The 12,518-nt window shown below is 45.3% G+C and overlaps 1 protein-coding gene across 2 annotated transcripts in view; it reads left to right on the top strand.

Annotated features, from left to right (window-relative positions):
- Positions 1-12,518, top strand: part of ARHGAP31 (Rho GTPase activating protein 31) — a 92,985-nt gene that overhangs the window by 57,972 nt on the left and 22,495 nt on the right. Inside the window, exons 2-5 of one of the 2 annotated variants that reach the window (XM_035114770.2) lie at positions 2,602-2,704; positions 4,097-4,241; positions 10,326-10,408; positions 12,091-12,198. In XM_035114770.2, the coding sequence (XP_034970661.2) occupies positions 2,602-2,704; positions 4,097-4,241; positions 10,326-10,408; positions 12,091-12,198 (439 nt within the window). Of the gene's footprint in view, positions 1-2,601; positions 2,705-4,096; positions 4,242-10,325; positions 10,409-10,552; positions 12,199-12,518 lie in introns of those variants that run through there. The other variant, XM_060273762.1, reaches the window with a different exon arrangement.

Below are 12,518 nucleotides of genomic sequence, written 5' to 3'. Positions count from 1 at the left end.
TGCCTGTGTAATGAGGCCTAGTGTAGCCTCAGGGTTATCTATAGTTTGTGCCAGGCACCTCCTGTGTCCCTTGATGCCAAGATTAGTCCCTGCAATTTTGCTGCAAAAGCCAAGGTGATGTTCTTTCCTCATTCCATTTACAGAAGGCAACGGGACTGGCAGCTGAATCTTACTTCAAGGTTGATGACTGAATACTTTCCTCCACTGTACCTGAGACAGCAGGATAGTTCAGGGCTCCAGGGTTTGTGGCATATTTAAGTGAGTCCCTCTAACAGAGATCAAGTTAGGAAATCTGGCTGGTTTTTATGGAACAGGAAAAGGGGGAAATGCAAGCATCTGAAAGGAAACTCAAGGAAGCAATTTGTATATTCCACCTGGCTCTTACTCTGGTTCTGGTGGGGTGGATGAAAATTGCTTCCTTAAACTGGTTTGTGCGAGGTTCGTTCACAGTGCTTGTTGACCTAAGTTGCTTCTTAAGAGAATATGTGTTCTGCATAAGATAAAGTGAAGAGGTTTCAGTATTCAGTGTAATCCCATTTCCTGCTGCAAATCTACACTCTCACCAAGTAGTCTTGAAAGGAAAGAAATGATTTGCAACGATTTCAGATTTGTGACTGTTATTTTTCTTTCTTGATAGCCACATTATTCGGATGACAGGTTTATGGACAGTGGAAAACTGTCGCATGTAGATCCTGTCAGTTTATAAGATGTACTTTTCAGGATTTCTGAGCTCTTAACCTGTAACTGTTTTATCTTCAATGGAGCTGTCCTACCCCATTTGTTTCATTGAAGCCTGAAATAAGAAGCTAAGGTCTACAGTTGCAAGATTATTGTTTAGCAGCAGGATATAATCTAAGGGTGATTTTACCTAGAGGTTCCCCCCCCCCATTCGGGATATGTTCATTTAGCATATCCCAAGACCTTTGACTCAAATGAACAACCTGAACTCATTTCTGTCCTGCCCGTGGCACAGATGTGCGAAAACACAGATTTTATGCAGACAGCATAAGCCACACGTGAGAAGAAACAATGTGAGCATCCATATTGCACCATCCATACTTCACATCATGCTAGATCCCATATTTGTTGCTGTGTGCCAAAGCAAGGGTGCCAGCACTGTTTGTAGATCGGGCCCTCTTACCCCCTCACATACAATTTGCATAGGCTTTGTGACATAAGCAAGTTTGTGTCCTCTTGGGAGTGGAGGGTCGAAATATAAACCAGCAGCCATGCATGTAATAGAATGCCGAAATATGAACGGGTGAAGCTTTCCCCATAATTGTATTTCCTTTTTAGAAAAGGCTTAGCCTGTTGAATTTCTGCCTATCACACAGCTGCTAAAGGCTGAAGAGCTATGCTTTTCCCAAATGCATACCTGCCAAGTCTCCCGCTGAAAAATGTGGGATCAGCAGCGGACCATGTGTGGGCTCCGGAAATAGGGCAGAGTGGCACTGGAAGTTGCTTCTACGCATTCCCAGTGGCCATCTTGGTGGTGGCCGCCGCCATGCAGCCACCACCAAGATGGCCACCAGGCATGCGTAGAAGCGACTTCCGGTGCCGCTCTGCCCTATTTCCGGTGCCCACACATGGGAAGAGCAGCACCCAAAATGGAGGCTCCGTGGCAGGTAGGAAATCCGGGGGATTTCCGGGATTTTTCTCCATTCGGGAGAACAGCGGGAAACGGATTAAAATCCGGAAGTTTCCCGCGAAAAACGGGATACTTGGCAGCTAAGCCCAAATGCCAACCGTAAACCAAAGCCTAGGCTGCCATTCTGTGTGGCTTCACCTAGTGGTAAGCCCTATTAAACACAAACAAAATTACTTCTGATTGGACATGTGTACCACTGTACTGCAGGTTAATTATACAGGGAATTCATAATGAGTGTCTGGAGACATAAGCCTCTTTGCAAAGTTTCCACGTTTTTATTTTGGTATTAATTCATATTTATGTATGCTGGACAGGTGCAAGTGTGGAGATCTCCTTAGATTTTACGGTTGTTCAATGCATGTGTATGTGTGTATGGAATAGTGTATTCCTCATTCTCTTGACAGGGGAATGAGTTGGCTTCTGTAAATGAAGTATATTGTTGGAACCTTCAGTTGGTTAATCTTTTTCAAATTGAACGTTTTCTTCATTTTTACCTCAGTATTTGGTTAAATAGGAAACAATATTTTTGTTGCAGGATAGTTTTGCTTGTTTACCCCATGATATGATTGTTTAGTTGTCTATTGGACCTGCCTATATGATTTTGTTATTTTGTATATTGGTTTTTTTCCTGGGTTTATTTTTATTACTTCAATAAGAAAACATTTGATGAAGAGTGGGCTATAAATACTGCAAATAAATAATCCCCCCCCCTTTTATTGGAAGCCACTCAGAGATTGCTCTGTTCTTGGGTGGCATACGAATGTGACAAATAATAAAGCTTTATGTTCTTTATTCATCAGCTTTTGCCCACTGTAAATGATCATATTATGGCATATAAGGCAATTCAAGACGAGGACCCCCAGGTTTGTGCTTAATCCTTCCTTTCTTTCTTTCTTTCTTTCTTTCTTTCTTTCTTTCTTTCTTTCTTTCTTTCTTTCTTTCTTTCCTTCTAGTTCCCCCGGTACTGAGGAGCTGCGCAGAGTTCATAGAGACGCACGGAATTGTGGACGGAATCTACCGGCTTTCTGGAGTGACGTCCAACATCCAGAAACTGAGGTGAGGTGAATAAGAGAACCAAATGCAAGAAAGGCCCGGTGTTAATCATCCACTGCGTTAGAACAGCATACGAACATGCCTGGATCGAGGGTGGCTCGCTTTCGGTGGACAGATAGCAACTCAGTGATGGCAAGCCAACTCCAGAGCAGCCTTAAAGCTCATGATAAAGGAGTTCATAACAAGGGCTAAGTCATTTGAACTTTACAGGGCATTTGCAATGCAGATTACCAATGTGTCCAGCTTTTAGAGAAGCCCTCCTGTGCAGATGGACTCTGGATCATAGAGCACGGGCTTTGAGAAAACTCATTCCTTTCTTCAACGCTCATTTCATTATTTTTTAAGATCTACCTGAGGTTTATCCTCATGGCTTCTGTGTTCTATAGGCATTAGGTCAGGCATCCCCAAACTTCGGCCCTCCAGATGTTTTGGACTACAGTTCCCTTCATCCCTGACCACTGGTCCTGTTAGCTAGGGATCATGGGAGTTGTAGGCCAAAACATCTGGAGGGCCGCAGTTTGGGGATGCCTGCATTAGGTTATGGGAGTAAGCCCTGCCCCACTCCTTTCCCCCTTATAGTAAAGTGGTACCTCGACATCCAAACGACTCAACTTCCAAAGGTTTTGACTTCTGAAGTCGACAACCCCGGAAGTCTTTTCGCCCCGCGCCCCCCGCACGCACGTTCTGCGCCTGCGCAGAAGCGACGCGCGCAAGCGCAAGATTGCGCTTTGCACATGCGCAGAACGGGCCCCTCGACAACCGAAGACTTTGACTTATGAAGACGGTTGCGGAACGAATCGTCTTCGTAAGTCGAGGTACCACTGTATAACTAAGGCCTATATATGTGTGTTACAGGTCAAACCCTCACTCTTGTCAGTTTCCTGCTGCAGGAAAGGGGTGAATGGATGATGCTAGACGGTGCTTATGACTTGCTTATGAATATACTCAGTTAGGTCTCTCTCCATTCCTCTTAAAATAAAAATGGCGTGGGGAGAAAGAACACAAATTGAACGGGTTGTTCCTGCAAAGGCGCTTTTGTACAGCGTGTGTAATTGGGCCTTCTGTGAAGCAGCCCTAAAACCATTGCAGAATGATGGCCACCAGCTCGGCGGTGGCTTATCGTAGATAATCTTCATGCAAATGGCAGTTAAAACATGGAAATGATGTCTAACTAGCATATGCAGAATCCATACAGCCCTCAAGGTTATGATAGGTTTCCATGGTGATCCTCGGTGCTGAGCAGGTTCCCCGTCACTGAGGTAATACATTATCAGATCTTTGCTGCCCAATCAGTACACCTTTTTTAGCCTTTGTCTGGGCAGAAATCAAGATGCAAATTGATTCCATCTCTAGCTCGTTAAACCCTCTGCACCTCCTCCATCTCTGTTGTTTCAGGCAAGAGTTTGGATCAGATCAATGCCCAGACCTGACCAGGGAAGTTTACCTCCAGGACATTCACTGTGTGGGCTCACTCTGCAAGTTATACTTCAGGGAGCTACCGAATCCCCTCCTCACGTATGAGCTCTACAAGAAATTCACGGTGAGATGTTTTCTGCTATGTCTCCATTCCTGAGAGGCCTCTTCCACTCTTTGGCCCACACCACACTTTTATCACTTGTGGGCTTTCCTATAGCCTGTACTACCATTTTAGAAGTCCAGGGCCACATTCATGCAATGCAGTTAAAACACTATGATATCACTTTAAACATTCATGGCCTCCCCCAAAGAATTCTGGGCGCTGTAGTTTGCATGGGAAGGTCCCGCCCCCCCGTCCCACCCCGAAGTTGAATAAAGACACTTGACACCAGTATTTTAGGTTAATGGGCTAAAAAAGGCCACAACTTTATTGGTTACAGATTGTGAGCGGTATTGGCTTAGGCATTGGACCTAACCGACTATATCTGACTCCTGCCCGTCTTCAGGGAGTCCTGGAAGCGTGAAAAGGGGAGAGGTCCCGCCTGCGTCCTGCTTAAACTGAGCAGGCCACATCTCCTGAGCGACTCAATTGGTCGCCTGGGCAGTGACGCAGCCGGGAACCCCCCAATCGCACGGGACTGTCCCTACCCCCTCCCCTGCGCATGTGGAGGGGTTGTTAAAGTGGTCTTGTTAAAGGTGCTGGCAGTTGTCAGGAGACCCCCAACCACACTCACAGAATTACAATTCCCAGAGTTCCTTGGGAAGAGGAATTGATGGTTAAATCACTTTACACACGTGTCATATACATAAAGCATATTTAAAGCACATGACTTCCTCCAAAGAATCCAGGGAACTGTAGTTTATTCCTCAGTTCCTGGCACCTTTAACACACTATAGTTCCCAGGATTCTTTGGACAGGATTCTTCTATAGGAAGAGTAGCTCAGTTGGCAGAGTATAAGACTCTTAATCTCAAAGTCGTGGGTTCAAGCCCCACGTTGGGCAAAAGATTCCCGCATTGCAGGGGGTTGGACTAGATCAGGTTTCCCATACTTGGGTCTCCAGCTGTTTTTGGACTAACGATGGGTCTTGGATGTGAAGAAGGTGGCGGCTGCTAGAATATAGTAGCGCACTGAAATCATAATAAAAGACTGCCTGCAATTTGTTTTTAGGAAGATTTTAAAAACAAATTCAGTTATTTATAAAGGCCATACAATAATGGTCACAAGATCGATGCAATATCAAAGATTTAAAAATGAAATAAAAATTGGGCTCCACACATTTTTTGCAACCAGATTCATCTTCAGTTCTGGGAATTCATAATACACTATTTCTGTTCGTAACAATTTTCCAAGCAGGGCTTGGGTAACTTTTCTTTTTTTAAAAAACAAAAAACCTTCTTTCACAATTCTTATACCAGTGGATTCTTATTATAATTTTATCAGCAGGGGCTTTTACTGTCACTTAATCCAGTGCAAAATGGGTGAAAGCAGCATATTTTCTGGTGCCAGAGCTACTTTCTCCTCCCTGCTTAGGCTGAAGTTAATGAGTCAAGGTGCACAGCAGTGGAAAATCAGGTTCAAAATTGTCATGCCATGAATGCAGAGAGTGGGTGTAGGTGGAAACTGTCCAAGCAGAAATCTTCAAACAACTTTAATGCAAAATGTAATGACTTGATTCAGGAGGGGGGAAATGAGTACAGATTAGCTCCAAAGTTGTGAGCAGGTTGGAGGAGCCATAGCAATAGGCCAGAAGTTCTGTTGTCAAAATCTGCACTGTGCAGCTGTTCCTTGGTCCTGTAATAGGGTCAACAAATGTAATAATTATCATAAGTATTACAGAAGCAGAGACATCACCTTGCTGACAAAGGTCCGTATAGTTAAAGCTATGGTTTTCCCAGTAGTGATGTATGGAAGTGAGAGCTGGACCATAAAGAAGGCTGATCGCCGAAGAATTGATGCTTTTGAATTATGGTGCTGGAGGAGACTCTTGAGAGTCCCATGGACTGCAAGAAGGTCAAACCTATCTATTCTTAAGGAAATCAGCCCTGAGTGCTCACTGGAAGGACAGATCCTGAAGCTGAGGCTCCAATACTTTGGCCACCTCATGAGAAGAGAAGACTCCCTGGAAAAGACCCTGATGTTGGGAAAGATTGAGGGCACTAGGAGAAGGGGACGACAGAGTACGAGATGGTTGGACAGTGTTCTCGAAGCTACGAACATGAGTTTGACCAAACTGCGGGAGGCAGTGGAAGACTGGAGTGCCTTGCGTGCTATGATCCATGGGGTCACGAAGAGTCGGACACAACTAAACGACTAAACAACAACATTACAGTGGCAAGATGTCAATTAGCTGAATAGTTAACACCAGTACGGTTGTTTGACCAGATGTTTTCTCAGCCAGGAACTCACTCAGTAGAGTCCCAATGCAGTTTGGATAACCACCTTCCAAGAGGTCTCAGAGATAAGGGCATACATGATTTGAACCCTTCTGCCTCCTTCCATTCTCTACTATCCTGTCCCTGAGAGCAGCATTCCTTCTTGTCATGACTGACCGTGCATGCAGCCCATCGCCATAACATCAGTCCCTTGGTGTGACCTTTCCCTTTCAAGGGCCCCTCTCCCAGTGGAGGCTGGTTCATCACAGGGCAGATAGGGCACTACCCCAGCAACATTAGTTTCCCTTCAGCAAGCTCCTACTTTCTTTCTTTCTTTCTTTCTTTCTTTCTTTCTTTCTTTCTTTCTTTCTTTCTTTCTTTCTTTCTTTCTTTCTTTCTTCCTTACATCCAGTCTAGGGAGTGGCACCGCCTACCTGCTTCCTTCCCCTGAGTCTCAGTAGTGCCCTTGTAGAAGATGGGGACAAAACTAGAAATACTTGGCTCTGCCACCTTCTGTTAGTCACTTTCTACCTTGCCACTCCTAATGGGGATCAACCGCCACTGCCATTCACTCGTCACTTCTGAATTGACCAAGGAACTGTAAACTCATACCGCTTTGGACTTCACCTTTTCTTACTGCTACCAACTCTTAAGGCAGCTGTTGCACACCAACTCAATCTCCGAGAGGTGCAAAATTCCAGGCGTCCCAGAATCTCAGAATGGTTTATTTACACATATATGCAGCCTGAGCCTATGGTGGAGGGACTCACAGCATTAACATCACAAGAAGGTCTTGCTTCTCCCATAGCCACAGCTTTGCATTCCAGCAGAAATCAGGCATGGCTCTGTCTCACAGGCTTCAGCCGCAGCCTGTCTCCAACTTCTGTGTTACACACACCTACTCCCAACTTAGTCTTTCTAACCACCAGTTAGAACAGAGCCACTTCCTTAATGGCTTATACTTAGAGGGCTGTTACCAAGAAACGTGTCTGGCTGTTACGACAACTTGAATCCTTCCTTAGATTTAAACACTTGCTGGATCCAGATTTTGGAAGGATCCCAGGCATACAGCCTACCTTCAGGCATAATAAGAGCAGCCTTTGCCAACCTGGTGCTCTCCAGATGTGTTGGGTTAAAAACTCCCAACAGCCCCAGGAAAAACAGGCTGGAGTGTGATGGGCATGGTGGAGGGCATCAGGTTGGTGAAGGCTGCTTTAAGTAGCTTGATTTTCTATCATAATTGTTTATTCATTGCAAAAGTGACTAATGTATACGAGGTGTCAAACGCAGATTGAAAACTAAGGCTCACAGTGTTGCAGTCAGGTTCACCTGCGTCTGCAGAATTACCTCTCTACCAGCGATGGCTGATCCCCATTGAGTTTGTTAGGATGAGAGGCAGGAAACCAACAGTGGGCGGAGCCAAAGCCAATGGCAGGCAGAGGCTACTACAGTCAAACCTTGGTTTACGTCTACCTCTGTTACGTCTACCTCACTTCAGCGAGCGACTGCCGCGGACCCAGAAGTGTTTACATCCGGGTTCTGTGGCATCGGATGCGCAGACACAATCTGCGCAGCTCTCGCGTGCGCAGAAGCGCTCTATCGGTGCTTCGCGCATGCGCAGAAGCATGCCTTCGGGGAGTGACTGCTTTGGCGAGTGACCGCCTCTGCGGAACGGATTGCGGTTGCAAACCAAGGTACCACTGTAATTCTTTTTTTGACCCCATCTTCCTGTCAGTCTCCCAGCACTGCTGTGCTTGGCCAACTGGTTTATCCTATGCCATCACTCTATAAAATGGGATTAAGGGCTTGCCTTGAGAGAAAACTATGAGTTTTGTTAAACTCTGGGAATATTGAATAATATGGGATGCTGCAAGACGTGTGTGGGAAGCAGAATCACCACCTCTGTCAAACTATACAATCACGTTCCTAAGATGCTCATTACACCAAGTATCTCCAATCTTGTGCCAAACAAATTACACTACCTGTATACAGCTGCCTAATTATGGTAGTGAATATTTAATGCAGCATAGATTTCTGCTCCCTTTCATCCCGACACACTTTATAAAAGAGCTCATTGAAAATACAGAAAATCATTGCAGGGTTTTCTTTCCTGCAATGCTCACAAAGTGATGCATTGCTCTCTGCTTGTGTTGTTTCCCCTTCTCTCTGCCTCTCATTTTAGCAAACATACCTGGTTTTGAAAATGACAGGAAACAAAGAGAGAAAGAACTGATAAAAGAGAGAGGATTTACAGAGTTGAATTTTTGCAAATAAGGGACTATCTCTGGGCAACTCTTTTTTCCCCACTAAAGTGAAAGGTTCAGTGTGAGCTTCAGTTAAGAAACCAGCATTATCTTATTAGCACCAGGTGGGTGAATCATTGGTCAGGTTTGGCACAAACAGCGTTTCCCATGACTGCGTTGCAAGGGACGTGCTAATGTACTATGAGAAATTAATTAGGAAACCCAAAGTATCCACCCACAGCGGAGCAGCTATGAGTCAAATATGATGGACCTCTAATCACAACTGGTGCAAAGCAGCAGCAGAATTGCATGCTCTCAGGTGCGACTGCCACCCGAGGATCTGCATGAGTCACTGCTTTGAGTGTGCCTTCTTCCTAGCAGGAGACATGCTCAGAGAACAGCAATTCAGGACCAAACTAGGCAGGGTGTGAGATGGCACCTGTGACTTTATCGTGCACATTCCTTTAAATGCAAACAGCATTCACAGGGGAGGGAGTGGTAAGTATGGGGAACATGCCTTGAGAAGGGGGGAAATCCTTCCTCTGGAGCTGCTATTTGCATAGCCCCTCTTTATCCTGGCTTTTGACACCTGAGATGTGGGTTTTCAGGGACCACACCATTCGTGTGAGTAATCTGTTTTAACTGTTATTAATTTTAAATTGTGGTAACCTGTTGTAATTATTGGTGAAGGGCAGAAAATGATGATGATGATGATGATGATGATGATGATGATGATGATGATGATGATGATGAAAATCCCCTATTGGTACCCTAGGTGGGGGTTCTTGCCACTTCTCTGGAGAACAGCCATAGCTCAGTAGTAGAGCAAATGGTTTCAGCTGCAGTCCATGGCATCTCTAGTTCATAAGGTTGATTGGAAAGATTTCTGCCTAAGACTATAGAGAGCTCTGCCAGTTGCAGCATACAACAGTGAGCTAAGTGAACACATAATCCATTGAGTTTCCTATATTTGGTTCCTTGGAAAAGACCCTGATGTTGGGAAAGATTGAGGGCACTAGGAGAAGGGGACGACAGAGGACAAGATGGTTGGACAGTGTTCTCGAAGCTACGAACATGAGTTTGACCAAACTGCAGGAGGCAGTGCAAGACAGGAGTGCCTGGCGTGCTATGGTCCATGGGGTCACGAAGAGTCGGACACGACTAAACGACTAAACAACAACAACAACAACAACAACAATATTTGGTACTCAGCGGGTCTCCAAATGGAAGGTGCAGTGGGTGGGGGAAGTTGATGTTGGCCACGTTTAGGCAATCACGTCTCAACTGAAGAGGCCTTTGGGGTATGTACCCAATTCCTACCCTCCTCCCTTGCTACAAGTGAGCAAATAAGTTAGGAGGTTTTCCCATGAACTATCATTTTATCATTTCAGCAAAATGATGGTTAGAAGCCAGCATAATAAACCATGGTTTGAAGATGGCTTAATATCCTGTTGTGTTCTGAAGGCATTAATCATAATTTCCTGGTTTAGACTTGTGGTTTTTGCTTTCGGGAAGTAATGCTCTAATTAACCCTTGAAGTCTTTTTCAGTCCCACAGGTCTTTGACTTTATTATTATTAATATTATTCAGGAGGCAGTATCGTGCTTCCCAGGGGAAGAGCAGCTGGCCCAAATTCAAAATGCCATCCAGGAACTTCCGCCATCTCATTACAGGTAAAAGAGAAACCTGGCCTCTAAGCCTTGGCTTCTAAGGTTTAGGGACAATCTTAGTAATGATTAATGGTAGTTACCTGAATTACCTAGGGATGCAGATGGCGAGTCCATCACTTTATTTTCACCTTTCATTATTTGCATTAGGCAGACTTGATTCACCTGTTCAAGGAAAGATGACTCTCTTTGAAGCTTCTTCTCCCCAGAAACCCACAGAATGCATACGGCAAATTGTGAATGAGTTATGTGCAGTGGTCTTACCTACAGGGGAAACTCGGAATATTAGAATATCGTCGAAAAGTGCATTTACTTCAGTATCGCAACTTAAAAGGTGAAACCAATATATGAGATAGATGCATGACATGCAAAGCAAGATATGTCAAGCCTTTATTTGTTGTAATTGTAATTATTTGCCATTAGGCGGGTCAATTATAAATGGAATGGAGTTAATGAACTGTAATAGCAATGTTTATTTTTGTATTATTGTAACTATTTGTTTTATTACTGTGGAATTTCCAAAAGAAAGCATTTGCAAAAATAAAAAAATAAAAAGTTGCATTACTGAAATCCATGCACTTTTCGCCGATATTCTAATTTTCCAGGTTTCACCTGTATAATAAAGGCTGATCTTATGTTTCAGAGCTACTCAGGTGTTAGCAGTTCCTTGTACCTGCTGGGAGGCTATTGCGGATTTTGTCACAGGGACCCTTTTATTTTATTTGTATTGTAGAACTCTGCTTTGTAATCAGGAGCTGTGTTGGTGGGGGAGCCACAGCAATAGCCTCTGAACAGCAATGCCACTGCCACTTACCAGAAGAGGGAGTGGTGAACATGGTGCATCAGCGGAGCCAGACCAGCACTCTCACCAGCCCCAACCTTGTCACCCCTTCACTGTCTGCTGCTGCTGGGAGGCTGTTGCTGCAGCTTTGCCCCACTGGTAGACCTGCTTCCAAGTTTCACATCTGTAGACACTGTGGCAGATAGCAGTACTAGCAGCTGGCCCCACGTGACTCCCAAGCAATTCAGGGTAGATGACCTTAAAAGGTAAAGGGACCCCTGACCGTTAAGTTCAGTCGTGGATGACTCTGGGGTTGCGGCGCTCATCTCGCTCTATAGGCCAAGGGAGCTGGCGTTTGTCCTCAGACAGCTTCTGGGTCATGTGGCCAGCATGACTATGCTGCTTCTGGTGAACCAGAGCACCACACGGAAACGCCGTTTACCTTCCCGCCGGAGTAGTACCTATTTATCTACTTGCACTTTGACGTGCTTTCGAACTGCTAGGTTGGCAGGAGCTGGGACCGAGCAACGGGAGCTCATTCCGTCGCGGGGATTCGAAATGCTGACCTTTAAACGTGATACGATGGAAAGAGTCGAGAATTGTGAGAAGGAGCAACATGGTCTTTGGGCAACTGGGTGAAGAGGGGAGATAAGGGGGCACAGGTGGGTTGGTAGGAGGAGAAGCAAGGGATGATAGAGGGGAAATCAGGATGCAAGTGGGGAGAGGTTACTGGGCTAGCATGAGTGTCATGGGTTGCAGCTCTTGACTCAATTCAGACATTTAATATGGTGCTTGGGAATTTTGGGCACCTATCTTCTCTGAACAAAACCAGTTGGCCAAGACATAACCGCATGTGCAAGTCTCAATGTGGGTGTGTTTTGTTTTTATCTTTGTCACATCATTGCAGGACCCTGGAATACCTGAGCAAGCACCTAACTCACTTAGCGTCCTTCAGCAGCATGACCAACATGCACACCAGGAACCTCGCTTTAGTGTGGGCACCTAATCTCCTCAGGTATGGTAGACACTCTTATTCTTTCACATCACGAAGCGGGGAGCACTAAGAATGTCTATTAGAATTTGCGATAAGTTTAAGAACCGGCTAGAGTGATCCAGCCAGTGGTGGCTTGCAAGGCTGTATGGAAGCAGTGGTGTTTTCTCAGTGAAAGCAGCGCTGCATTGGTTGGGACAGTAAGGGGGGAAGGTCAGAGGTACTTGGGTTGATGGCATCTGCCATGAAGGTGCTGGCACCTACCACCAGCCCAGAACTCATCTGACCTCACCAGCGCCTCACCCCAACAAGACAGCACCAGCAGGATGACACCATTGCCTCCA

Source organism: Zootoca vivipara, chromosome 4 (assembly GCF_963506605.1).
Source record: "Zootoca vivipara chromosome 4, rZooViv1.1, whole genome shotgun sequence".
NCBI classification, from domain to species: domain Eukaryota; kingdom Metazoa; phylum Chordata; class Lepidosauria; order Squamata; family Lacertidae; genus Zootoca; species Zootoca vivipara.
The sequence above is the reverse complement of the archived record's forward strand: the minus strand, read 5'-3'. Positions and strand labels throughout refer to the sequence as shown.